The sequence below is a fragment of the Anguilla anguilla genome, chromosome 10 (genome assembly GCF_013347855.1).
Source record: "Anguilla anguilla isolate fAngAng1 chromosome 10, fAngAng1.pri, whole genome shotgun sequence".
Taxonomy (NCBI): Eukaryota; Metazoa; Chordata; class Actinopteri; order Anguilliformes; family Anguillidae; genus Anguilla; species Anguilla anguilla.
Genome location: NC_049210.1, coordinates 2,297,193 through 2,324,949, shown reverse-complemented (window position 1 = coordinate 2,324,949; position 27,757 = coordinate 2,297,193). Strand labels below are relative to the sequence as shown.

Sequence of the window (27,757 nt, the reverse complement as noted above, 5' to 3'; positions counted from 1 at the left end):
GAGCTGAGGTTTAGGTGTTCCCGCCGACAGGAAGTTTGTTCTGGAGTTAGGAGCTCCTTGGTTGTTTTGGGGGGTTTTTTTACTGAAAGGGGACGTGCGCTTGGCACCTGGAGATGCCGCTGGTGGAGGGGGGATGATGGCGGGTGCTGTTCGCTGCCTGATGCCGCCATTGCCGCCGCTCGCTGTGGCCTGTGCTCTGCGGCCGTGCTGGGGCTGCGTGTGGGCGGCGGCCATGAGGGGGCGCTGTGGCGTGTTAGCTTCTGCGGTGTTAGCGCAAGGCTGCGGTTTGTGGGTTGCTTGTGTGCGTGCGTGTGTGTGTGTGCGGGCATGTGGGTGTGTGTGCGTGCGTGCGTGAGCATGCGTGTGTGTGAATGAGTGAGTGTGTGTGTGGGACTGTAGTGTTGTCACGGTGGGGGGAGGGGGCGGTAAGGCCTCCTCCTTTTTGGCGGGTCCTGGGCTCTCTAACTGTCCGGTCTCTCTCTCCTGCTGCCTTCTCCTCAGACCTCACGGTTTTCAAGAAACGCCTCAGTGTTCTCACTGTCGGAGGTACGGACTCTTCACTGCTCTCCCCCTCGTCCTGTCCTTCTCCTTCTCTCTCTCCTTTCCTCCTCTGCTCTTTCACCCTCTCTCGGCTCCTTCCTGGTTGTGCTGACGCTTTCTCCCGCAAAACGGACGGCGATAAATAAATAGAGGCTGGAGCCGGCTCTTGTGAAGCCCTGGCTGAGTTGCAGTGGAGAGGGCTGTCCTGTCTCTGATCATTAGCCCCAGCACAGCCCTGTTAGCCCCAGTAGCGTACAGCACAGTACAGCACAGCCCTGTTAGCCCCAGTAGCGTACAGCACAGTACAGCACAGTACAGCACAGCCCTGTTAGCCCCAGTAGTGTACAGCACAGTACAGCACAGCCCTGTTAGCCCCAGTAGCGTACAGCACAGCCCTGTTAGCCCCAGTAGCGTACAGCACAGTACAGCACAGCCCTGTTAGCCCCAGTAGCGTACAGCACAGCCCTGTTAGCCCCAGTAGCGTACAGCACAGTACAGCACAGCCCTGTTAGCCCCAGTAGCGTACAGCACAGCCCTGTTAGCACCAGTAGCGTACAGCACAGTACAGCACAGCCCTGTTAGCCCCAGTAGCGTACAGCACAGTACAGCACAGCCCTGTTAGCCCCAGTAGTGTACAGCACAGCCCTGTTAGCCCCTGTAGCGTACAGCACAGCCCTGTTAGCCTCAGTAGCGTACAGCACAGTACAGCACAGCCCTGTTAGCCCCAGTAGCGTACAGCACAGTACAGCACTGCCCTGTTAGCCTCAGTAGTGTACAGCACAGTACAGCACAGCCCTGTTAGCCCCAGTAGCGTACAGCACAGTACAGCACAGCCCTGTTAGCCCCTGTAGCGTACAGCACAGTACAGCACAGCTCTGTTAGCCCCAGTAGCGTACAGCAAAGTACAGCACAGCCCTGTTAGCCCCTGTAGCGTACAGCACAGTACAGCACAGCCCTGTTAGCCTCAGTAGTGTACAGCACAGTACAGCACAGCTCTGTTAGCCCCAGTAGCGTACAGCACAGTACAGCACAGCCCTGTTAGCCCCAGTAGCGTACAGTACAGCACAGCCCTGTTAGCCCCAGTAGCGTACAGCACAGTACAGCACACCCCTGTTAGCCCCAGTAGCGTACAGCACAGTACAGCACAGCCCTGTTAGCCCCAGTAGCGTACAGCACAGTACAGCACAGCCCTGTTAGCCCCAGTAGCGTACAGCACAGTACAGCACAGCCCTGTTAGCCCCAGTAGCGTACAGCACAGTACAGCACAGCTCTGTTAGCCCCAGTAGCGTACAGCACAGTACAGCACAGCCCTCTCTGTGTGCGCTGAAGTGCCCCCACAGAGGCCCTGCTTTTAATACGAGCTGCAGAACGCCATCGCAGCCGCAGCTTTAGCTGTTTATTTACCGGCCCGTCCGTTCCTGGGGCTGCTATGGCAACCGTAAAAAAAACAAAGAGACCGCGACAAAGATGATGAACCTTCCGGAGGCTTTTGCTCTCGCTCGGACCGCACGTGTGCTTATGTAAGATTCCTACAGCGGAGAACAACGGGCACGCTCGCAACGTGCGCGCTGAGAACAACGGGCACGCTCGCGACGTGCGCGCTGAGAACAACGGGCACGCTCGCGGCGTGCGCGCTGAGCACGACGGGCACGCTCGCGGCGTGCGCGCTGAGAACAACGGGCACGCTCGCGGCGTGCGCGCTGAGCACAACGGGCACGCTCGCGGCGTGCGCGCTGGGTCTCAGTCGCTCGCTCACTCGGCTCCGAGTCTCTCCTTCATCTCTCTGTCCGGGCTGCTCCTTTGTTCAGTAGAATATGTGCCTGTTTGTTCCAGGTCTTAGACGGCTAGACTCGTGCTTATAGTCGAACGCTGTGACCTTCTGCTAGCGCTAGCAGTGTCTGCGTCTCTGTGCGTGACTGTATGCTGTATAGTGCATTTTTACGGTCGGTTTAGATGATTAGATGTTGTTGTTTTGAAAATAAGGGTGATGCTTCATGGTTTGTTCTGTTTTTAGAGGACATGTAGCATTTGTTGTGTGTGAAATTTAATGAGGTTGATGGTGAAAAGTTGCCCTTGACTCCTGACGCCCCCGTTCTGGAAACACAAGTCTTTGAAATGTACAAGTGGAGTCATTGGTCCACTCTGCTTCTCTGATTGGCCAATGCAGCTGCAGTGATGTCAGTCGCCCATGTTCTGCGTCATGTTTGAAAATGTTTCTTTTTTTTCTGTTTTCTGTTTATTTTTTTTCTAGATTAATGTTTTGTTTTGATTTCTTTTTCAGAGTCTGATTACCAGTCGCATTTTATGGCTTGTCCGAAAGACTGGGAAAGCGGTAATGAGCCAGCTCTGTCCTGTCGAAACAAAACAAACAAACAAAATGAACGCCGGAAGTGTGCCGTTCTTGCTGTCGTGTGCCGCCAGCTTGTGTTCTGCACACGCGCTCTCGGCACGGCCGCGTGCCGCGCGCAGAAATGCATCGTGGGTCGCGTGAGCCAGGGGGCTGCTGGGAATGTAGCGAGCCGTGGGGGTCCGTGTGCGTGTCCGTGTCCGTGTGCTGATGTTTCGTCGCCGTCGGCAGGTTTTATGTAACGCAGAAAACCGACTCTGTCTCGTTGTCAGTCGCTGGCTTCACAGGATGTGATGTCACAGACCCCCCCCCCACCCCCACCCAGGCCATCGTGAGGTCTGTGGTTTGGGCCCTTACATAACTACTCAAAGCAGTGGCCTTAATGCATGTGGCTTTAGCCCTAATCCCATTTGAGGAGGTCTTCTAACTCGGAGGTGAGTGTTGATGGAGAGCAGTCCTGATGTTCTGTTCCAATTTCTTTTTTTGGGGGGGTGGCGGGGGGGGGGGGGGGGGGCAGAACACTGCTCTGCTGCCTAAGTCTAAGGCCGTCCTGTTCCCTCTGCTGACTGGCTGTCTGTGGTGAACATTCCCAGTCACAGAGAAGAGGGGGGGCTTTTGTGCTCAGCTTCTATACCCCTTCCTCCGCCCCTCCCCCACTCCCCCCACCACCCCTCAACCAACTGCACATGTCTGCTGGCCGCAGGAGAAGAATCTTCCCCAGCTCACCAACTTCCTTTATCTTCTGTAGATTTTTTCAATTTCCTGTTGTTTATTAAGAAGATGGCTTCCAGTGTGTCTCTCTTCCCCTTTCCATTCAATGGCTGAAAAACTGAAGAACAGAATCCTGTGACTTAACCACGTGGAGACCCCGCCCATCCTTCCTTCCTTTTTTCATTTTCTGAGACGATTCTACCTTTGACCTTCACCCCTGACCCCCCCTCCCCCCCACCTCTGCACCCCCACCCACACTTCCTCTATCTCTTCCCCTGCCCCCCTCTCCCCCTCTTCCTGCTGACCTTCATGTGGCTCTGATTGTTTTAACGGTGAAGCTTCAAGTCCCTAACTCTGGCTGTGAGTCATTCTGTTGCGTTTTTACTAGTTTTCCATCTGTGAATTTCTGCTTACAAGGAAACTGAACTTTCCACCACCAACATATCAATTTCCATTGCGCGTAACACTGGACCTGCAGTTCACGCAAAGGCCTGTAGCTCTGGGCTGTGAAAGTGAAAATGTTTCTGTGGTGAAAGCCTCAGGGTGACCTTCGTGGAGAGCCCGTGTTCAACCCAGGCTAACGCTAACGCTGTTTCTTTAACCGTGCGTAGCGTGGAACACCTGGAGGAGTTTGCCTCACTGAAAGTGGCAGGTGTGTGAGCGTGCGCAGTGGCGGGTGTGTGAGTGTGCGCAGTGGCGGGTGTGTGAGTGTGCGCAGTGGCAGGTGTGTGAGCGTGCGCAGTGGCGGGTGTGTGAGCGTGCGCAGTGGCGGGTGTGTGAGCGTGCGCAGTGGCGGGTGTGTGAGCGTGCGCAGTGGCGGGTGTGTGAGCGTGCGCAGTGGCGGGTGTGTGAGTGTGCGCGGTGGCGGGTGGCGGGTGTGTGAGCGTGCGCAGTGGCGGGTGTGTGAGCGTGCGCAGTGGCGGGTGTGTGAGCGTGCGCAGTGGCGGGTGTGTGAGCGTGCGCAGTGGTGGGTGTGTGAGCATGCTTTAGTTCACAAACTGGTGTCAATCACAGCACAATGCACAGAGCACGTCTGACAGATTCACAGGTGTGAATGTCACACACACAGGTGAGATGGATATTGGGACAGGAGATGATATAAAGATGATGAAAGGTGATAAGATGCCTTATATGGGAGGGGCTCTCTTGTTTTCTTAAGTTGCATGTTTTTTTACCCATTTACAGTACAACAGTAGGGAACAGCAGAAATAGAAAGTGGTCTTTTGAAAGATACACGTAATTTCACATCACAAATATGCTAACCCAGGGCCCAGACAGGAGGCTCACAGACCGCTCTTTGGGACTGTTAGGGGAAGAACAGCCTTTTTTGCTTTCCGTGTTACATGTATTAAGATACGAACTCCAAATATTAACGATACTTTTTTCTTTTTAGCGTGTGTTTTAATCCAAATGCCCTGTGATGCTGTCTAACCCCGAAACCCACCAACAGTCTAACCCTCCTGTGTGACGTGTTCACCTGTGTTCTTCTTTCCTTCTCGTTAATCTTTAACTCTTTCATCTCTGCCACGCCCACCTTTCTGATTTTCCTGTTTTGAGATTCCCTGCCGTTTAATTCCGGAATGTCTTGCGTGGTTTCCGTGGCGATAACGGCTGGCGCGCTGCCTGGTTGAGGCCTTTGCCCCGACGCTGTGCAGCCGTGTGAGATAACAGGCCTTGCGTGTGTTACACGGTGTAAAAAAGCTCCCGTTGTCGTTCTGCCAGTCTAATGGTCTCGCTCTTCACTCTTATTATGTTTCTGTTGTTTGTGTCCCCCCCCCCCCCCCCTTTTTTTCTCCCCCCCATACTCGTCTGTATTCCGGGACGGGCTCCACTCACGTGAACTCTGTCACTCCAAATACCCCCCCCCCTCCCAACTCCAACTCCACCCCCATCCTGTGGGTTCCTATGGTGACACCCCTGCCCTCCCCCCCCCCTCCTGCTGACCAGGCTTCTATGGGCTGGATGAGTCGGACCTGGACAAGGTGTTCCGCCTGCCCACCACCACCTTCATCGGGGGCAGCGAGAGCGCCCTCCCCCTCAGGGAGATCATCCGCCGCCTGGAGGTGGGTGTGCCCGACCGCGTGCCTGACCGCGTGCCTGACCGCGTGCCTGACCGTGTGCTGTTCCAGATGCTCTGGTAGCGTGCAGTCATCTGTGAAAACTCAAATGAGCACCCCCACATGGACTCTCAGTCTCTGCACACGCACTCACACACACATACACACGCACTCACACTCACACGCACGCGCACACACACACGCACACACACGCACACACACACACACACGCACATGCACACACTCAATCACTCACAAACACACACGCACACACTCACATGCACACGCACGCGCACACACACACACACACACGCACTCACACACACACACACGCACACACACACACACACGCACACACACATGCTGAGAGCTGCCCGTTTCTGCAGATGGCTTATTGCCAGCACATCGGGGTGGAGTTCATGTTCATCAACGACCTGGAGCAGTGCCAGTGGATTCGGCAGAAGTTCGAGAAGCCGGGAGTGCTGCAGTTCACCCTGGAGGAGAAGAGGACCCTGCTGGCCCGAATGGTTCGCTCCACCAGGTCAGGCCCCGCCCCCCCTCCTAGGGCCTTCGTGGGCCACACCCCCGTTCGCCCAACCAATGGTCGCGCTCAACATCACTCCTCACCACTTCTAATGTAGAACATTAACGAAGCCGCATATTTTACCAAAAAAAAAAACATAACCACCTCCCTCGAGCAACTCTGTCAACTGAATTGGTCATCAGAGCAGCACCACTGGTGTTGCCGATGGACCCAGAATTTGATGGACATAGAACCACAATGCATTGTGGGATTTGGTTGAATGAGATCAGAGGTCACTTGAAGTTTGCTGTACTGCTGCATGCTCCATTCTGACCCCCATAACTGTGCCATTTGGGCCATAAAAAGAGCTATAGCGTGTGTGTGGTGTGTGGTGTGAGGCGAGGCCCCTGACGTCCGTCCCGCGCTGTGCCGTCCCGCGCGCCTCAGGTTCGAGGAGTTCCTGCAGAGGAAGTGGTCCTCGGAGAAACGCTTCGGGCTGGAGGGGTGCGAAGCTCTCATCCCCGCCCTCAAGACCATCATCGACAAGTCCAGCGAGAACGGGGTGGAGAATGTCATCATGGGCATGCCCCACAGGTGAATGCCCCCCCTCCCCCTTGTGAAGAATACGAAACCCTACATGTAATCTGCCATGTATGTATTCATTCATGATATTTTCTAAATTTGCGACTGCCACGGGAGCTCTGGACCTCCTGTGGATACCATGGCAACAAGCTTTTACCGCTAGCAGAAGTGTCCTGTCACCCTAAAGCACTTCTATGGTCCACTGCTGGTTCCCTTAATGCTCCTGATATTGAGCACTCCTTCCCTGCCAGGGCAGGCGGCCATTTTCTCCCTCCACTGAGCTGTGGCAGCCCGGGGGTGTCGGGGGGTGTCACGCTAGGCTGAGTTTTTGTCAGCGGAGCTGGCCGACTGAGTCATGAGCGAAATGGTTTTAACCGCTCTCGTTTTGTCTGAATGCTTGTCTCTCTCCCCCCCCCCTCCAGGGGCCGTCTGAACGTCCTGGCCAACGTCATCCGCAAGGAGCTGGAGCAGATCTTCTGCCAGTTCGACTCCAAGCTGGAGGCGGCCGACGAGGTTCCGCTTGCGCTCGTTTCTCCCGTTCTGCCCGTCCCTCGTGCAAGGCTAGCGGCTAGCGGCTAGCGCGCTCTCTCTTAACGGGGTGGCCTCCCTGACACATAACCTTAACCACAGGGAGAAGCTGTGACAGACAGATGAAAAGATATTCATTCATTCATTCATTCATTCACTCACAGCTGTATTTTGTACTGATGAACTATTTAAAGTGTTGGGAACATACTGGGGAGCAGCATGTAAAGTTAAAAAACATAAATCGGTCGATAAGTTGGCGAATAGCAGGAACGTTCACCTGAATGACGGTGCTGGGGCGAAGGGTGTTCATCGCTCCACACCCCTCCCTTTATCTCACTCTCTCCCTCCCTCCCCTCTCTCTCTCTCTCTCTCTCCCTCCCCCTCTCCCTCCCTCCTCTCTCACTCTCTCCCTCCCTCCTCTCTCTCTCTCCCCCTCTCTCTCTCCCTCTCCCTCCCTCTCCCTCCCTCCTCCCCCTCTCCCTCCCTCCCCTCTCGCTCGCTCTCTGCCCCTGTGCCAGGGCTCTGGGGACGTTAAGTACCACCTGGGCATGTACCACAGGCGGATCAACCGCGTGACCGACCGCAACATCACCCTGTCCCTGATGGCCAACCCGTCCCACCTGGAGGCCGTGGACCCCGTGGTGCAGGGCAAGGCCAAGGCGGAGCAGTTCTACTGCGGGGACACCGACGGGAACAGGGTACGGCCCACGGGCACACGCGCGTTTAACCAGACGGGAGCGCTAAGGCACTGTATATTTGTTGGATAAGTTCAAAGCACCCGAGGAAATGTGCTGGTTTGCTTGCTAGCTGACTGGTTTCTAGTATAGCTCAATGGCTAATTACAAGTTGCTAACATATGATGGTGTGCTGAAAGCTCACCAGTGGCTAATTAGCTGTGTGGCTGACAACCATGTAATAATGGTCATTAGTCAAGCTAGCTTAGTTGGCTATCAATAGCCAGAGACCGTGTGTAGGTATGGTAGGTGTCTTGGATTCATAGGCTTTTTTGTCATTGACTGAAAAATGTGAATATAATGCGATACGATTTCGACTTTAAAGAAAAAGTATCTTCTGGAACCCACGTGAAAAGAGGGTCCAGGGTCGGCCATGTTTGATTTGTTGGGCGCGCTCCAGGTGATGTCCATCCTGATTCACGGCGACGCAGCCTTCGCCGGCCAGGGCATCGTGTACGAGACCTTCCACCTGAGCGACCTGCCGTCCTACACCACCCACGGGACCGTGCACGTCGTCGTGAACAACCAGGTACGCACCGCCGTGCGCTACACCTCAGTGCTGCCCCGCCCATCGCGTGATAGTGTTCGCTGCTTAGCACAGCCGAAATTCCTGCCCTGGAACGAAAGCTTTCAAAGGGCGGCACTGAGGTGAGGAAGGCGGTTGCGGGGTCGAGTCCTGGCCGGCCGGATCCTCACCGGTGTGGAGTCTCTGCGTGTTCTCCCCACGATTGTGCGGGTTTCCTCTGGGCACTCCCGTTTTCTCCTACGGTCCAAAGACATGTCGTTTTCGGACTATGACGTCATCATAAATGAGAATTTGTTCTCGATTAACGCTCCTGGTTAAATTAAGATAAGAAAAATAAGAAATAATAGTAAATAAATAAATAAGAAACGACCGATGTGTAAAATACGCAGATGTGGCGTGTGACATGGTCAGGGATGTGATGTGCAGAAGTCCTCTCTGTACCATGTGACCCAGTTTTGGCGCTGACCCTCCCGTCCCCCCCCCCCCCCACAGATTGGGTTCACCACCGACCCGCGCGTGGCCCGCTCCTCGCCCTACCCCACCGACGTGGCGCGCGTGGTCAATGCGCCCATCTTCCACGTCAACGCCGACGACCCCGAGGCCGTCATGTACGTGTGCAACGTGGCGGCCGAGTGGAGGGCCACCTTCCACAAGGACGTGGTGGTGGACCTGGTGAGAGCGCCATTATCTGAGCCCTGTCTGCGTACACTTACTCTGTTTCTGAGTACACTTACTCCCTTTCTGAGTACACTTAGTCCCTATCCGAGTATACTTACTCCCTATCTGAGTACACTTAGTCCCTATCCGAGTACTCTTACTGTCTGAGTTAGAGCCCTATATAAGTACTCTTACTGTCTGAGTTAGAGCCCTGTCTGAGTACCCTTACTCCCTATCTGAGTACACTTACTCCCTATCTGAGTACACTTAGTCCCTATCCGAGTATACTTACTCCCTATCTGAGTACTCTTACTGTCTGAGTTAGAGCCCTATCTAAGTACACTTACTGTCTGTTCCCCCCCCCCCCCCCCCCCCCCTCGTGACTGTGCGTTATCCCCCCCCCCTCTCGTGACCGCGCGTGTTTGTGCCGCAGGTGGGGTACCGGCGGAACGGGCACAACGAGATGGACGAGCCCATGTTCACCCAGCCGCTCATGTACAAGCAGATCAAGAAGCAGAAGGGCGTGCTGCAGAAGTACGCCGAGAAGCTGATCGCCGAGGCCGCCGTCACCCGCCAGGAGTACGAGGTGAGCGAGCGCGCGGCGCGGTACAGCGCGAGAGCCGTTAGCCCTGCTAGCGTCCACATAGCGCGCCTAGCGTTTTAGCCCTGCTAGCGTCCACATAGCGCGCTTAGCGTTTTAGCCCTGCTAACGTCCACATAGCGCGCCTAGCGTTTTAGCCCTGCTAACGTCCACATAGCGCGCCTAGCGTTTTAGCCCTGCTAGCGTCCACATAGCGCGCCTAGCGTTTTAGCCCTGCTAGCTTCCACATAGCGCGCCTAGCGTTTTAGCCCTGCTAGCTTCCACAGAGCGCTTAGCGTTTTAGCTCTGCTAGCGTCCACAGAGCGCTTAGCATTTTAGCCCTGCTAGCGTCCACATAGCACGCCTAGCGTTTTAGCCCTGCTAGCTTCCACAGAGCGCTTAGCATTTTAGCTCTGCTAGCGTCCACAGAGCGCTTAGCATTTTAGCTCTGCTAGCGTCCACAGAGTGCTTAGCATTTTAGCCCTGCTAGCTTTCACAGAGCGCTTAGTATTTTAGCCCTGCTAGCGTCCACAGAGAGCTTAGCATTTTAGCCCTGCTAGCGTCCACAGAGCGCTTAGCATTTTTTACAGAGGACTGTGAGCTCCACTTCCCGCTGTGGTTCAGGGAGAGTGGCTGCTTCCATCCCTGCAGTGCTGCTATGAAATTTGAGTTGTCAAATGTTCTGTTGTTGTCTGTGTACGTTTTATGTGGCGTATTTTAAGTGATGGTAGTGCAGGTTTACTCTGCTCTGTGGATGTAATGGCAAAGGCTTCGGCCTGCTCCAGCACACCAGTCACTCCCCACTCTCTCCCCTCTGTAGGAGGAGATCGCCAAATACGACAAGATCTGCGAGGAGGCGCACGCGCGCTCAAAGGACGAGAAGATCCTGCACATCAAGCACTGGCTGGACTCGCCCTGGCCTGGTGAGCGCTGCCTGCCCAGAGGGGCTGACTGTCCTGTCCTGCAGGGGCCTACTGACTGAGAGTGTCTCACCGTCCGTCCGTCCGTCTGTCCGTCTGTGTCCCAGGTTTCTTCACCCTGGACGGTCAGCCCAAGAGCATGAGCTGCCCCTCCACCGGCCTGTCAGAGGAGGAGCTCGGCCAGATCGGCCAGGTGGCCTCGTCTGTGCCTGTGGAGGACTTCACCATCCATGGAGGTGCTCACACACACACACACACACACACACGCACAAACACACATGCTCACGCGCACACGACAAATGCACACACACACACGCTCCATTTCCTGTGTAACCTCCCTGTTGCAGATATGTTTCTCAGACACTTTAGAAAATGTGTGTGTATGTGTGCGTATGCGTGTACGTGTTTATGCGTGTGTGTGTGTGTGTGTGTGTGTGTGTGTGTGTACGTGTGTGTGTGTGTGTGTATGCGTGTACGTGTGTGTGTGTGTGTGTGTACGTGTGTATGTGTGTACATGTGTATGCGTGTACGTGTGTATGCGTGTGTGTGTGTGTGTGTGTGTATGCGTGTGTGTGTGTGTGACAGGTCTGAGCCGCATTCTGAAGGGCCGGGCTGAGATGGTGAGGAACCGCACGGTGGACTGGGCGCTGGGGGAGTACATGGCCTTCGGCTCCCTGCTGAAGGAGGGCATCCACGTACGGCTCAGCGGCCAGGACGTGGAGAGGGGCACCTTCAGGTACCGTCCCCAGTGTGTGTGTATGTGTGTATGTGTGTGTGTGTGTGTGTGTGTGAGAGTGTATGTGTCTGTGTGTGTGTGTGTGAGTTTCCTTCCGGCCTCATTGTCTTCGTGAGGACCTTAATTCAGGACAGTTCTGTGTGCGTTCCTGACTTGTCTTCTGTCATCCCGGTTTATTAATTATTTCCGTATTATGCGGCTCATTAGTGAGTTCCTCTCTTTTCTGTACGACTGTTCCATTCTCTCCAACACTGTCTTATTAACTTCCTCCCACTCGTCATAGCAACTTCAGTAATGAGCGGGTTTGAAGCTATTTTCATGTCTTTCATGTCTCTTTTCTTTCTCTCTCTCTCTCTTCCTCTCCCCCGCTCGCTCTCTCTCTCTGCAGCCATCGTCACCACGTTCTTCATGACCAGAATGTTGACAAGAGGATCTGCATCCCCATGAACCACGTCTCGCCGAACCAGGCGCCCTACACCGTGTGCAACAGCAGTCTGTCCGAGTACGGCGTGCTGGGTGAGTACCTCGCCCCTCCTTCTCTCCACTCGTCCGTTTTCCCCTTCCCCTCGCCTCCCTCGCTCATGCCTGCTCTCCTCCGTCTGTCCGTCCGTCCCGGCGCGGTGCAGGGTTCGAGCTGGGGTTCGCCATGGCCAGCCCCAACGCGCTGGTTCTGTGGGAGGCTCAGTTCGGCGACTTCCACAACACGGCGCAGTGCATCATCGACCAGTTCATCTGCCCCGGCCAGGCCAAATGGGTCCGCCAGAACGGCATCGTGCTGCTGCTGCCCCACGGCATGGAGGGCATGGTGAGCCTCTACCGTCCTCTACCGGCCTCTAACGGCCTCTACCGGCCTCTACCGACCTCTACCGGCCTCTACGGCCTCTACCGGCCTCTAACGGCCTCTACCGGCCTCTACCGACCTCTAACGGCCTCTACCGACCTCTACCGGCCTCTACCGGCCTCTACCGACCTTTAACGGCCTCTACCGGCCTCTAACGTTTGAAAGGTTCTGTCTGAGGATCATGTGTGTGTATGCAGGGTTCACTGTATTGATGTGCTCATCACTAATCATTGCTTGTGTCAGAAAGCTGAACTCTGCTTCTTCTTTCCCCCCCCCCCCCAGGGCCCAGAACACTCTTCTGCTCGCCCCGAGAGGTTCCTGCAGATGTGCAACGACGACCCGGACGTGTTCCCCGTAGGTCCCACCCCTTCCCCTACGCCGCCCTATCACGGCGCTCGCTGTGACTGATCAGTGAAGAGCATTCTACTCGCGTATTTGTGACCTCACGCCTTAGAGGGTTGATCCCTGTTCCCTCCCTTTAGAACATCACGGAAGACTTCGCGGTGCGCCAGCTCTATGACTGCAACTGGATCGTGGTCAACTGCTCCAATCCCGCCAACTACTTCCACGTGCTGCGGAGGCAGATCCTGCAGCCCTTCAGGAAGCCGGTGAGTGTGAGCCGCTCGAGTTTGGGGGTGTCCCCCCCCCCCCCTCAAGTTTGGGGGTCCCCCCCCCCCCGACCCCACAGCACCCCCTGTCGGCCGTGTCTGAGCGTCCGTCTGTCTGTCTCTCGCCTCTCTCTCCAGCTCATCGTCTTCACCCCCAAGTCACTGCTGCGTCACCCCGAAGCCAAGTCTAATTTTGATGACATGTTGACAGGTGAGAGGGCGGGGCATCCATGTGGGTGCTGTGCAGTGTAGCTGCATGTAGGTGTAGCTGGGTGTAGGTATAGGTGAAGTTGTAGCTGTGTGTAGGTGTAGCTGTGTAGGTGCAGCTGTATGCTGTGTAGGTGTAGTTGTAGTTGTGTGGGTGTAGCTCTGTAGATGTGGGTGTAGGTGTAGTTGTAGCTGTGTGGGTGTAGCTGTGGAGATGTGGGTGTAGCTGTGTAGCTATATGCTGTGTGTAGGTGTAGTTGTAGCTGTGTGGGTGTAGCTGTAGCTGTGTGGGTGTAGCTGTAGCTGTGTAGGTGTAGTTGTAGCTGTGTGGGTGTAGCTGTAGCTGTGTGGGTGTAGTTGTAGCTGTATTGGTGCAGCTGTATGCTGTGTAGGTGTAGTTGTAGTTGTGTGGGTGTAGCTCTGTAGATGTGGGTGTAGGTGTAGTTGTAGCTGTGTGGGTGTAGCTGTGGAGATGTGGGTGTAGCTGTAATCTGTCCTGTTCCTCCAGGCACTCACTTCCAGCGCATGATCCCGGAGCAGGGCCCGGCGGCCCAGAATGCCGCGGGGGTGAAGCGCATCGTCTTCTGCACGGGGAAGGTGTACTACGAGCTCATCCGCGAGCGCAAGGCCAAGGGCATGGAGGACACGGTCGCCGTGGCTCGCATCGAGCAGGTACACACACGCATACACACACACACGCACGCACACACTCTCACTCGCTGACACACACACACTCATACACCCACACACACACACTCTCATTCGCTCACACACGCACGCACACACACACACACATACGCATACACACACCCACACTCTCACTCGCTCACACACACACACACTCTCACTCGCTCACACACACACACACTCGCTCACACACACACACACACACACACACACACACACACATACGCATACACACACCCACACTCTCACTCGCTCACACACACACACACACTCTCACTCGTTCACACACACACACACACTCTCATTCGCTCACACAAACACACACACACACACTCTCATTCGCTCACACACACACACACACACACACACACTCACACACACTCTCATTCGCTCACACACACACACACACACACACACACACACACACACACACTCTCTCTCTCTCACTGACTGTGCTCTCCTTGGCGGTCCGTAGCTGTCTCCGTTCCCCTTCGACCTGGTGAAGGCCGAGACGGAGAAGTACCCGGAGGCGGACCTGGTGTGGTGCCAGGAGGAGCACAAGAACCAGGGTTACTATGACTACGTCAAGCCGCGCATGCGTACCACCATCAACCGCGCCAAGCCCGTCTGGTAAGGCCTCCAGCCCGCCGTCACTTCCTGTGCCGTCACTTCCTGTGGCCTCCTGCTGCAGCGATGCTGAGCCTGAGCTCAACACTGTCCCGCATAGTTCTGTGTTTTATTATTATCATTATTATTAATATTAATAATCTCACATCTCTGCTTTGTCCTGTTACTGTGTAAATAATATTCCTTTTCTGAGTGTGTGCCTTGTTCTTACTCTGGTTCCTTTGGTGTGTTGCGTGCATGTTGTGTGTGTGTGTGTGTGTGTCTGTGTGTGTGTGTTGCGTGCATGTGTGTGTCTGTGTGTGTGTGTGTGTGTATGTTCTCAGGTACGCGGGGCGGGAACCGGCTGCTGCTCCAGCCACCGGAAACAAGCAGGCTCACCTGCTGGAGCTGAAGCGCTTCCTGGACACTGCCTTCAACCTGGACGCCTTCAAGGATCACGTCTAACCCCCCCCCCCCACAACCCGTCCTGCCCCCCCCCCCCCCCCCCCCCCCCCCCCAACAGCCCACCACATCCCAGCGACTGCATAACCGCCTCCGTCCCGTTCCTGCATATTCACCCATTCACATGTGCGCCGACTCAGCGAAACCCCCTCCTTCACAGCTTCACTCCGAGCGAAACCCCCTCCTTCACAGTTTCACTCCGAGCGAAACCCCCTCCTTCACAGCTTCACTCCGAGCGAAACCGCGTCTTTCACAGTTTCACTCGGGGAGAAACCTCCTCCTTCACAGTTTCAGAGGAAAACCACATCCTTCACAGTTTCAGAGGAAAACCACCTCCTTCACAGTTTCAGAGGAAAACCACCTCCTTCACAGACTCCCCTTAGCGGCCACCTTCAGCAGCCAGTCAACAGTCTTTTTTTTTTTTTTCCCGCTCCTTCACAGATACAACCCTCACAGATACTCACACTGTTTGGCAGCCCTTGCTCAGGAGGACTGCGCTTTCCGCTGCAGATTACGATCAAACCCCAGCATGTCTGCTCTCTAAATACAGATGCTTACTTTCACTTGTTCCTGATCTTTCACAGCATCCGTCAGTCACAGGTGCCACGTCCTGTGGCTCTGACGGAGGGGTTGTTGTTCTATGGTTTTGCCCCTTTTAACCAAAGCTCATACCTGTGCAGGTTAATCCCCCTGAGAACAGGGCTTGTGATTTTGTTTCAGGGTTTTTTTTTGGGGGGTGGGGGGGGGTTGTGATGGAGTGGGGGGGGGGGTGTCTGCAGTTAGTATCTCCTGGTGTGAGGCACTGGGAATCGTGGTTGTTTTTTATCAGAAGCCTCAGACCACAGACGGTCACTCTGGTGGTTAACCTCAGGAGCCCACGGGGTGGGGAATTATGGGATATCAGTTCATGTCTCTGTTATTCCTGGTCCTAGTCCAGGCTTCACAATGTCAGCCCCCCTCCCCACTTTATAGTTCCTGAAAAAATCGAGCCCTTGCCCCCCCCCCCCCCCCACCTCCCCTCCAGTCGAGTAGAGTCTCCACTCTCATCAGTAATGTATCTAATTTTTTTCTGATCGATTTGAATCACTTTTTGTATTGTTTTTGATTTATTCTTAGTAATCGGCTCATGGTTTTTTTAAAAGGAAGTCTTTGAATCTGTGGATTCTCGTTTGCGGTTCTTAACTAACGACGCGTTTATCCGCTTGCACTGCAGAAATTTTAATGAGGGTACAGAAATAGGAAATGATCGACTTGTAGAACGACTGCACTGTATCTATACGAGACATATTTACGCTGGAGGTGGCGTTTGTGTATTAGAGTGAATGTCGGCGCACTTGGGGGGGGGGGGGGGGTCTGACTGAGTTGACTGGCTTTTCGTGCGCTCAGCTGTCCTGCTTTGGGACGGGGTGCGTTTAAACTGACCATCTCACTCCTGCCAATCAGATGCATCAGAGAAGCACCTGCCCTCAGTCCGACTCATCAGCGTCCTCTTCAGCTCATTAAAACTTGCTTTTCTTTTAAAAAGGTCATGGCGTCTGTCCTTCATCTTTCTCTCATCCCTCCCTCTCTCTCTTTCCCTCCCTCCCTCTCTCACTACCTCCCTCTTCACTTTTCTCTCCGGTGCCAAAAAAAAAGAAAGTCATGTTTATTGGATTAGGAAATTAACATTACTAGGAGAAAGGTGAGGAAAAAGAAATTTACGTGCTTTCAGAAAAAAAGTAGAACTTTCTAGAAGCAAAATGAACAGGGAAACAAAAGCTCTATTCGGAACACTATTTGGGACGAAGCATCCAATTTTATTTATTTTCAAAATGGGTGATTTTGCTTTTTTCCACTATTATTTTGCTTCATTCAATAAAGACATTACCTTCTCATTTTTGTGAATTTCTTGGTGTTCTCAGAAAACCAGGGAAGTGGGGCCTTCAGTGCTGGCTGCTAACGGCATGTTTGAGCAGCCGCAGTGTAACATTTGCCTTGAACTGCATACAGGCTGCATATAAACCCTCAGCCCTGGATTGTTAGCCATTAGCCCTGCATGTAATACCTACCTGGTCAGCATGGATCACATGACTTTGCAGCACTGGGGGGGGGGGGGGGGGCGGAGACTGCTGGATCAGCAGATCATTAGAGGGCGATGGTGTCACTCGCTCACAAACGGCTGCGGTAGCACCATACGGACGCGGAGTGCTTTGGGTTTGAGTATCAGCTGCGGGACGGGCTGACCGGCCTTGCTCTCCCCCCAGTCAGAATTTGGGAAGCCATACGGAACCTTGCTGAGCGCCCCGGACGGAGGTGTGCGCGAACGGGGCAGCAGTTTACGGGACGGTCCAGGAGACCCCTGCTGAAGCACTGCGTCTGAGGGACGCGTGCCTCTGGCGGGGCGCAAGAGCTTCCTGCGTGAGCCCAATTCCTGGGTGCTACCCGAGGGATGATGGGTCACCCCCTCAGTCAGTGGCGCCTTTTTCGGGGGTGGTCCTCTCCTCTCCTCTGTCCCGTCTGTTTTTTCACAGCAGGTAGTGAGTCTTTCTCCAGAGCCTGCAGCTGCCCTGCAGGATCCACCTTCCAAAATTAACTAGATATGAAATATCTCCGTCTATAAACCCCATTATACCGTTCAATCTAACTGGATCTGGCTCACAATACCGTACTATCTTCTGACGTTTCATGGGTGCGGGGCAAGAAATGCGGTTTGACCACTAGATGGCGGTCTTGTATAAATAAATTTATTCATTTTTAAATGGTGCCGAAAGTCTTGCCGACCTCTAAAATCCATCGGTTTTTATTTCCATATTGTAAGTTTTAAGTCAACGCCGCAGAATTTCTTATTCTACCAGATTTTCAACTAGAATTGCAAGGTTGCTGAATTGATGTCGTTTCAATAAATTGCTTATGGAAGAAAATATATGATTACCAAGCGTTTATGGCCCCAATGTATATATTCAATATACTTTAATATAGCCTACAGTTAAGGCGCAATGCTGGGTATCGCTTTAATTAAACAAATTGCCGTTGGCCTAGCCTAGGCGGCTTGTTCAGATATATAGCTCCACGTGGGTGAAAGCTACCCAGCGAAGATTCCCTACTCGTGCATTTCGCTTGGTTGTCATGGCGATCATTGTCGTCGGTACAATCTGCTACAATTGCGTCATTGGAACCGTGACTACACAGGCACAAAAAAAAAAAAAACCTGCTCTCTTCTTAAAATCTAATTAACAAGTACGTGAGCAACTACACAATATCCAGGGTTGGTAATGTTACAGTGTTAAGGTTGAAACGATTAAAAATGTAAAGCTTTGGACCCATTTCAATATGAGCATCACAATTGCATCATATTATTCAATTGGCGTTTGGCCTTAAACCTCAAGAAGTTCTTTTTTTTAGACTGGCTGCATATGGTTTCTATTGGTTGCTATCATAACAAACAAGTTGGTGCTGGAGAGTTATATTCCAGAGAAGCCAGCTTCTGTTTACACACCGATTTATTGTTACATACGCTTTGACCAGAGGTGCCACAACGTTTGCATACATCCAGGCTACGTATCAGTAATATCGGCCAGTAAGCAATAATCACACTCCTATACAATTTCAAAGCGTGATTCATTCCAATATTTCGTTTTATTCAGCTAATGGTTCATTTCATTAGGAATGTGTGAGAACTCATGTTGCGCACTGTGTGTTGGTTGATGTTTGCTTTTGATATTCAAATCATATGTTTTGCATATCATCCTTTTCAGTTCTATTTGTGGAGCTGACATAAATGAAGGCTTCAATTATCTCTGAAATAGAATTCCAAGTTGGGTGCAATTACAATCCTTTGCTTGGAATATTAATTTTTTGCTGTGCTAGAGATGGTACAAAAAATCTATATGTTTTTACTGATTAGTTTCGTAAATTTTCTATAAAACAAGTAAAAATAAAAATATCTCAGGTCTTAAGTGGGACATACTTGATACCCCCCCTCCTTTCAACATGTTATCTAAACATGGTGGTGTGACCAGCTGAAACCCAATACCAGCCTTGTTTTGTGATTATTTATTTATTTGTAGAAATGAGTGAAGGTGAAGGTAGGGAAAGCAGCGTGACAGGTTTTTTTTTTTTTTTTGTTAAGGTTAGGTGAGAGTGCAAAGGTCAGGGTAGCCTCGAACGCTCGAATGTGCACCCTTCTCCATGCTTCTCGTCTCAAGTGCTCTACTTCTGACCGAGTCGAAGGAATTGTGGGTAAATTCCAAGTGACCTGGTTAGCCAGTTGACTGCAAAGTGGGGGAGGGGAGCCATTGTGAAGAGCAGGGGGAAGAGCGGGAGACTCGAGCCAGATGTTGGGGAACGTTGACACTACAGAGGTCATAGAAACTGAAGCAGCTTATCTAACACATTTTCTTTAACATGCAGACACATTTGGTTACATAAAATACTTCGTTTTCGTTCGTTTGATGGTGGCCTTTTATTTTTGTTACTCACATTTTATTTTTAGTATATGTTCAGTTGAAAGGGTAATAGCAGGTTTATAAAAGAAATGCTAATGCTTGATTTGCGCACGGGTTCCCGGTCCACACTTTTATAATCCTGCCTGTGAATCTGGAAACGAACGTCTTGTCTTGTGAGGCTATGTTATGTCCCTCTTCTATCAATGACGACCAGAATGCCCCTCAGCGTTTCAGTCTGCTGTCCTCCCCTCCTCCTTCCCCCCCCCCCCCCCCCATCGAGGAGCACCGTGGCTCGTTTTAAACTAGGACCGCTCCCTGCGTGTGTTGGATCGCTCTTCCCGACAACCGCTCCCTGCGTGCGTGGGATCGCTCTTACCGGGGGGGCTTTTTACAGGGCCGTGTGTTCCACAGTGTGTCACATGTCACATGAGTCTTCCCATCTTTCCCGCATCATTAGCTGAACAGTGGCCGTCTGCAGGGCTGCTGGATTGACCCCGCCCTCGCGCCCCAACCGCCGCCGCTGCGCGCGCCAGAGCGCGCTGCACTCATCATGTCACCGTCTCCAGTTCAGTTCCGCCTGCGTCAGTCTCCGTCATTACATACCCTTAATAAGTATCGTACCGAAACGGGTAATATAATAATGCCAGCATATTCTCTTCACCACTGTTCTTAGGCTTCACTTAATTTTTTTCTTCTTGCCTAATTGCCTTGGAGGTTGTGTCACTGTCAGCTGTCAGAGAACGTAATGTCTTGTTGAAATAAGGGTGGATACTGGTTGAGGTGTAGTATACCGAGTATGGAATTATGATCCCTGCACTGTAGTGCCACACCCATGCTCAGACCCTTCCAGGTTCTTCAGACGGTGTTCTGGCGCAGTGGCGTAATCACATGTGCGCTGTCATAGGTCTGTTGCTGGGCGGAAGAGAGGCTGACAAGCACAGCACCGTTTCCTTTGTTTATTTTCTCTCTGACCACACAGTGTTCAATATCTGCCCTTTTTTTTTTTTTTTTTTTTTAAAGTGCATTTTTAAAATGTATTAATGTATTTTTTTTGTTGCATATTTTGCCTGACGGTCTTGCCACCTCTGCATTGTCACGCTTGGAATGGAACCACGTTGCAGAGGAACGAAGCGGCTTCTGCCAGGAAGGGAAAAATGCATTTGTGTGGTGTGGTGCGATACAGTCTGAACGCTGGCGACGCTAGGCTGTGTGCATGGCACTGTGCTGCATGTGTGTGCTGGGGGGGGGGGGGGGTGTTCCTGTTTGGGGGGGGTTCTGGTGTGAGTACGCTGAGACATGCAGCAGCAGGGGGCAGCGTTATGCCGCTAGGGGGTGTTCCTGTTTGGGGGTGGGGGGTGGCTTTCCCTGTAGACCTGCCCCCACCCCCACCCCGCTACGGCAAGCTCTTATTGTCGGTCAGCGACTTCCCAGGAATGTTCCTATTCTGGCCAGGGAGGCAGAGTCACTGAAATGGAATGCGGAGGGCGCCCACCGGAAAAAAAAGAAGAAGAAGAAAGAAAAAAAAAAGAAAAAGAAATACTGGCTTAAAATGGCCAGAAAAGGGAATAATATTACTGTGTGCGAGTCTGTGTGTGTGTGTGTGTGTGTGTGTGTGTGTCTGTCTGTGTGTGTGTCTGTCTGTCTGTCTGTGTGCGTGTGTGTGTGTGTGCGTGTGTCTGTCTGTCTGTCTGTCTGTGTGTGCGTGTGTGTGTGTGAGTCTGTCTGTCTGTGTACGTGTGTGTGAGAGGGATCGAGAGAGCGCGCAGATACACATTTTCAAATTGTACGCGTATGTTCTGTCGAGTAAAACCACGGTGGGGGGGGGGGGGGGAAGGCCAGGGATTCCCCCGCATGAACAGCTGGCTGTTGCTGCCCCTGCAGCACAGGGAGACCCACGTTACCCACAGCTCTGGAGCTGGGGTGAAGGGAGGGTGTGAACGTGTGGCGGTGTGGCGGGAAGGGGCGAGCCGGCGGTTGGCCTGTTTCCAGCAGCCAACTGCCGCTCCAGATTTCACGGCTCAGCCAGTCAGTTGTCATGGTTTTTTGATCTCGACACAACGCGCACCTCTGTGAGTGTGTACAGGCTTAGGCTGAGGAGAGTGTGTGTTGAGGGAGGGGGCAGGGGTGGGGGGTGGGGGGGGGGGGCTGGCTCTTCTGGTCTATGACAGTGTTTAATGACTGCAGCAGATTGGAGTAGAGTCTGTGTGGCAGGTTGAGGGAGGGGGGGTCGGGGGGTGGGGGTGGGGGGGGTGGTCGGGGAATGAAGAAAACGCAAAGAATGTAAGCATCTGTTTCCAGGGCAACAGGGAGCTGCAAATTGCAGGTCTGGCTGAGGTCTTTTTCTTTTTTTTCTTTTCTTTTTCTTTTTTTTCTCCTGCTCTTCCGCGCACCGACTGAAGTGCTAACGCGGTCTGAGAGCGCCGCTCACACGGAGACTTACGGCCCTCTCCGACGCCTGGAGGGAACGTCTCGGCGCGGTTCGTCTCGTGCCCCGCGTTTCGTTCCCGGCGACCCCCAGTTCTGCGTTTCAGCACGCAGCTTAAGGTTAATGATGGGCTCTCACTGGCAGGGTGGAGGCAGGCTGCTCTCCGGTGTGTGCCTGTACCCGTTTAGTGTAATTACTGTACAAAAAAAAAGCCACTGGCTGCTAGCAGTGCTCTGTGAAAGAAGGCTACTCTGGAAGGCAACCCCACGTTCACCGTGTCGTTCGGAAGGTTGTTCCAAGGTCATCTCGAAATGTCTCCGCGCAGGAGAAAGGGGCTTAGCCACCAGGTTCCTTCAACTGCGTGACCGCAGACCCATTCCTTTCAGGCCAGAGATTCTGCCGCGTCAAAATGGCCGGTTACTAAAAAAAAAAAAGCGTTCGGTCACATTTCCCTCCTCCTCCTCCACCTCCTCCCCCTCCTCCTCCTCCTCCTCCTGCCCGTGCACTGTGCCCAGTGGCCTTGCCTCTAACCCCGTTTGTTAGCCCAGCGTGACCACGGCTCCTGTGCGCTAATCTGCCCCGTCTTTCTTTTCTGCTCCTTGTTGCCAAACTGATCAGCTGACCCCCCTCACCCCCCCCCCCCCCCCCCCCCAGTTCTCCGAGCGCTCGTGCTGAATAGCGGCCCCTCGGGCGCCGGGGGGGGGGCGCTGAATGCCCCTGCTTTTGGCGCTGGAGCCTCGAGGGCGCAGGGAGGAGAATGCGGATCTTTTGTTCGTCCCCCTGCAGTTCCAGCCTGGCCCCTGGTGCTCGCTCCTTTTTTTCTCTCTCTCTCTCCGCCAGGCTTAATTCCCATGAAGTGCTGTGGTACTCTCGGGCAGAATAGACCACCTACCGGCAGGGACAAGAGGAGGGGGGGGGGCGGGGGAGATCGGAGGAGGGGGGGGGGCGGGGGTTTGACGATCCCGCGGTTGCTTCCAGACTGTTTGTCCTCTCGACGCCGGTTCTCCCGGGCCTCGGCGAGAGATGCCGGCCTTTGTTTTCCCCAAGATGGAAACTTTGCTCTCTCTCCTCTCGGTGACGTCGTGCGTCGTCCCTCGTTTTCCCTCCCCGTTCTTTTGAAAAAAATGGTACGACCCGTTTCTTCTTTGCTTTCTGTGGGTGTCTTATTAACTCAGTGTCTTTGAGACTGTGCTTTTTCTTTATCGCCATAAAGGTGGAACTGTCTTAAGGAGGTCGTAGAGAAAAAAAAAAAAAAAGAAGAAAGAATTATAGCCAGATCTTAGTGGCAGTGTCGAGTACATGATTGTGGGCTTTTGTAACAGAACAGCTTGTGCTGAATTTAGCTCCACTCTTGACTCATCTAGTAGCAAGGGCGGTGATGCATTTTGACTGAATCCTGCGCAGTTGTAGTTGATGAGTCACAAAAATGTGTCTGTCACAGGAAAAGGAAATATGGTTTATCATTTATGAGTATATCCTTTTCATAGTATATATTATATCGTTGTTCGTAGTATAATCTGTTTTGGGTAAACCAAACAAATTCTCCCGAAGGTACTTATGAAACTCTATCCAATAAATGTGAAGAATGACACAGACATCGTAATGCATACATGCATGGTGATTAAAAGAAAAAAAAAATCATGACAAACAAAAAACTACCAGGGTGACTATATAAGGTTTTATGAAGTCAAATACTACATTTACCCATGATCCTGTGCAAAAATGAAGGAGGTTGCTGAAGAAGAGACAGGTAAGCTGAGTTTGAAAAGGCCTCTACGTTTCTCTGGCCTTATATTGCCACAGGTGTATTATTTATGTGTTGCATGATAATAGGCTTGTGAATCTGGTATGATAAAACATTGTGAGATCTTTCACAGATCTGTGCTTGTTTTGATATGCCTGCGGTTGGAACAAAGTTCAAGAGAATGAATCATCTGACATGGTCTGACCAGATTCAACAAAGCCTGATGGCTGAAAGGCTTTTAGCTAGGTTCCTGTTTAAAAAATAACACACCAAAAAAAGGTGCTTTTTACATCTTTAACTGTGTATCATTCTTGCTTTTCTTGAATATTAGGGTATAATGTTTTTTTTTTTAGGAATATTGAAAGTGGTGATTTAGTCCATTGGGCAAAGTTAAATGACTCGGTCTGTAGGGAGTCTGGCTGTAAACCTGTGTTAAAAAAAATCTTCCCATGTGGCAATAGGTTCAGTTCCCTGCTATGCGACCATGTGCACTGTGATCCCATCCCTATCCAACCCTCTGCTTCCCCTCTGTCTGACAAAATAGAAAAATGCATCATGACAGTGACATGACTGTCCACTCTCCTTATAAATAGATTAATATACAAATATATAAATAAGTAAATAAATAAATTACTTCCACAATGGTTAAAAAAAAAAAATCCCACCTTAGACGCAAACCAAGTCATTATTTTTATTGTAGCAGTTAGACTGTATTTATAAGTAAACTACGTTGTTGTTCCCTGCACTTGGTACTGTACTTCCCTCCAGGGTTTTCAACACACTTGTTCCTGGTTATGGTTATACACTTTGTTGTACGTCGCCCTGGATAAGAGCGTCTGCAAAATGCCTGTAACGTAATGTAATGTATAACACGAATTGTAAATGAAATGTTACTGCTGGTTGTATTATTTTGTTAATTGGCCCATATGACTTAAATTGCTTGCTGAAATAATTGCAGACAGTTGTGATCTCACCCACCAGTGCCATAAACTATATATCTACCACAGAAATCCTTGTGCTTAGATCTAACCCACAGGTCATGTCCTCTCTGTAATGAAATGTGATATTTTTGACCCGTCTCCATTTTTAAATCTTTCTATGGGAGTCGGCTAGACTTCCTGTTATGACTACTGAACCTGGCAGTATTATTTATTTCTAGAAGAAAATATCAAATTTCATAACAGATGCCGCTCTGCTTCACGTTCTCTAAAAAAGTGCCTGCAGTAGGTCAATAAGAAGTAGCAGTGCATGCATGACTGGGGCTATATTTTAGTGGACTGTACAATGGCAACAGGTAATACTGTATGCATTGTTTTCTACACCATCCTAGGGTCTGTACATGCAAGTGCGATAGTGTGTGCTTTTGAGGGTGCTTTCAGTAGTCCTGAAAAGCTTGTTGCTGAAGTGTGAGAAACCACCTGTATCCTAAATCCTTTTTCTGATTTCTCCATTGAGGAGGTGTATCTGGGTCCTCTTCCAGTCATCATTGGGATTATCACCCTTCCAAAACAAGCTTTCAAACTCAAAACTTGATCTTCATATTTACAGCATCAGCACGTTTTGTCATTTCTTTTCATGTTTTTTTCCCTCCATCACTGCATCACAATCTACGTCAATTAATCTGCTTCTGGGCTGATGTACAGAGAAATTTCTGATCCTTCTCTTCAAATGTGAAATCCTCCACTTCTGAAAAACCCCGATATCTGCCAAGCCTCGGTTTCTTATCTGCTACTCCAAGTTCTTTGCTCTCAGTTCAAGAGCCTTTTTTTTTTTTTTTTTTAAAGCATCCCAATAAAATGTCTGAAACCAATGCCTGAAACAGAGTTTTTCTTTGTTACCAAGATATCCAGAAAACTGGAACTCGTTGCAAATATCAGTTTTTTTTTTAATCCTGACTCCTGGGTGACTTTTAAATCCCAGCTCAACTCACCTTGAGAAAGCGTTCATTGCAGATTATAATCTAAAGCTGTGCCGGTGCTCACTGAACAAAAAGCGGTATATAAATGCGTTTTCATACTCCTGGGCAACAGAAATAAATATTTTGCGTTATAATGCATTACATTCTGTGCACATTCCGACACCCAAATTATTGTTTGAACGTGAACGGTGAGCATGCTTCATAGCAGACTAAAATGTAGACACTGTTTTATGAATAACAATCATTTTACAGTATGAAACAGTGAAATTCAGGACCCAAATACAAATATCTGCAACGAATGTTACAACCTATACTAATTTTGGAAGAATTAAAATGCAAGCAATTTGATTGGGGAATAGGTAGATCACATCCCAATAATACACAATAATCATGAAATTTTGTTAACTGATGACTGATAACTTTGTAACTGTAGCAGGTTTTTGTTTTTTATTTTATTTCTATTTAGGTTGTATTTAAAAGTTGAATGGACTTAGTGTGTACAGTGTTCAGTTAGCACATAATTTCAAAATCGCTTTCATCATAAATTTAATTAACTACAGTATTTATGTTGTCGCTGCCATTCGCATATGTTTTACATTTATACCATGGTTGTGTATTATATGGCTAATCAAAAGAAAACTTTTCAATTCACGTACAATAAATCTAATTGGGCTACACAACTGGGACATATTTCCAATAGGCTAGCCGATAAATAATTAAACATATAGCATACACAAATAACTGTATTTATGTGCAAACCAGGAACTTGTGGTTAGTTCTGCAGGAGTGTCGTGACAGTTTTAGGTTTCATGATCTACATACCACACATCTATGGTCGTAACATCTGCAGTCGATCTACTAGTCTGGTCTGAGATGATTGAGAAGTCAGGAAGGCAGGGTGAGAAAGGTTTTTTTTTTTTAATCCTCCGACGGAGATCCTCCATCCTCATGATCTCATGAATAAATTATAGCAGCTCATTGTGCAACAGAGGGAGGTAGCAAACTCGGCAGTGGTAACGCTGCCGAGGAGTGCACAGAACTCGGAATCCACACGAGCGAGTGAGCTGCTTGCCCTCACTTTCTGTAACGTCACTGGCGAGAGTCAGCTAGCTAGTCTGGCTAGCGAAACTAGGAACTCACAGTGTGAATCAGGATCAGATCGCGACCTTGCTGGTAGCCAGCGAGCTACAAAGATATAGCTAAGCTAGCTACTGTATTGTAGCAGCGAGATCAAACGGGGAGTAGGAATTATTTTACATATACAATGATGGGAAATTCTACATAGCTAGCCAAGGTAGCTTGCAAGCGAAACAGTTGGATAGATATCTTGAGGAAGGCAGCTAACATCAGCGACATAACAAATTAACTGGTTCTGTATCAATCCATAGTGAACTAGGACAGCTAGCCGACACTATTCTTGACTTCACTCCAGTGATCTAGTTTAGGTGTCCACCTAGCTGAAATCATCTGAAAACAAGCTGGTCTTAATATTTCAACATATTTGTCTCAGCCTGCTGTGTATCTACCGTGGACCAAAGACTGTAAGACGCAGATCAACCTCAGGCAGTTAAGAGTCGAAGGTAAGCAAGTAGCTTCTCCTCTCAAAATCATTCCATTGTCAGTAACTTCGCTAACGTTAGCTAGCTAATTAGTTAAAACTGACTACCCAACTCTGCTGTTCAAAAAGAAAGAAATATGTTGTGTGTTTTTCATGTATCGTGATGGTATACACGTGGGAAATGATAACTTACATCAAACATACATATATTAGCTAGAATCCCCCATTGGTTTGCTAGCAAAACTGTAGAGTTGCAATAGCTACCATTAGGTGGCTGGCTGGCAAGCTAGCTAATGCATCTACCAAGCCAGGGAACTTAGCCAGCTAGCTAACATAGCTAGGTGCATTAGCTAATGGGCTTGTTTATGCTCATGAAGTGTAACTGGTTAGCAAGATAAGCTGTGTAATATTGTTCATCGTAATAGTCGGCTGTACCAATACCGGGTGTATCTAGCTAATATAATTGTTTGTTTGCAAATAGTCTTAAACATACAGCATTGTAGCTGTTCGCGCTGCAAGGAGATACAAAATGTCTTCCATTGTTATTTCATTGCGGGCACACGTTACTGTGTCCAACGTTCGCTGGTAACGCTCTAGCAAGAGCAGAACCTAAAACACGATCGCTATCAGTCTCAGATGTTTTTCTTCGTCTATCATTCGTGGCACACTTGAATTATAGTCCTCTCATAATATAATCGACGTGCTATCGTGATGAGTGGGTCATGTTTTAGTTTCGGTATATCACGATTTGTCAGGCACGGTCTTTAATACACAGTGAGGTTAAACATATAGCCTAGACTAAACATAGCAATTGCATTTGAAATACGAGGCTTGCC

General features: G+C 50.8%; 2 protein-coding genes across 10 annotated transcripts in view; both read left to right on the top strand.

The window, feature by feature from the left end:
* LOC118206188 (2-oxoglutarate dehydrogenase, mitochondrial) overlaps window positions 1-14,897 on the top strand; it is a 32,338-nt gene extending 17,441 nt beyond the window's left edge. For 4 of the 7 annotated variants that reach the window (XM_035378491.1, XM_035378490.1, XM_035378493.1 and 1 more), the window contains 19 exons: window positions 5,546-5,661; window positions 6,042-6,196; window positions 6,626-6,772; window positions 7,183-7,273; window positions 7,807-7,986; window positions 8,423-8,551; window positions 9,041-9,220; window positions 9,639-9,791; window positions 10,606-10,708; window positions 10,813-10,941; window positions 11,291-11,441; window positions 11,830-11,957; window positions 12,068-12,246; window positions 12,565-12,636; window positions 12,765-12,890; window positions 13,029-13,101; window positions 13,606-13,769; window positions 14,260-14,414; window positions 14,735-14,897. In XM_035378491.1, the coding sequence (XP_035234382.1) occupies window positions 5,546-5,661; window positions 6,042-6,196; window positions 6,626-6,772; window positions 7,183-7,273; window positions 7,807-7,986; window positions 8,423-8,551; window positions 9,041-9,220; window positions 9,639-9,791; window positions 10,606-10,708; window positions 10,813-10,941; window positions 11,291-11,441; window positions 11,830-11,957; window positions 12,068-12,246; window positions 12,565-12,636; window positions 12,765-12,890; window positions 13,029-13,101; window positions 13,606-13,769; window positions 14,260-14,414; window positions 14,735-14,855 (2,552 nt within the window). In that variant the 3' untranslated portion in view covers window positions 14,856-14,897. Of the gene's footprint in view, window positions 1-501; window positions 547-2,821; window positions 2,873-5,545; window positions 5,662-6,041; window positions 6,197-6,625; window positions 6,773-7,182; window positions 7,274-7,806; window positions 7,987-8,422; window positions 8,552-9,040; window positions 9,221-9,638; window positions 9,792-10,605; window positions 10,709-10,812; window positions 10,942-11,290; window positions 11,442-11,829; window positions 11,958-12,067; window positions 12,247-12,564; window positions 12,637-12,764; window positions 12,891-13,028; window positions 13,102-13,605; window positions 13,770-14,259; window positions 14,415-14,734 lie in introns of all 7 variants that reach the window. The other 3 variants (XM_035378488.1, XM_035378494.1, XM_035378495.1) reach the window with 2 other exon arrangements.
* An 11,297-nt stretch (window positions 14,898-26,194) lies between these two features.
* Window positions 26,195-27,757, top strand: part of LOC118206402 (zinc finger MIZ domain-containing protein 2-like) — a 38,633-nt gene continuing 37,070 nt past the window's right edge. The window contains exons 1-2 of one of the 3 annotated variants that reach the window (XM_035379086.1): window positions 26,195-26,261; window positions 26,874-26,943. The gene's annotated coding sequence lies outside the window, so the exon portion shown is untranslated. Of the gene's footprint in view, window positions 26,262-26,291; window positions 26,944-27,757 lie in introns of those variants that run through there. The other 2 variants (XM_035379085.1, XM_035379084.1) reach the window with 2 other exon arrangements.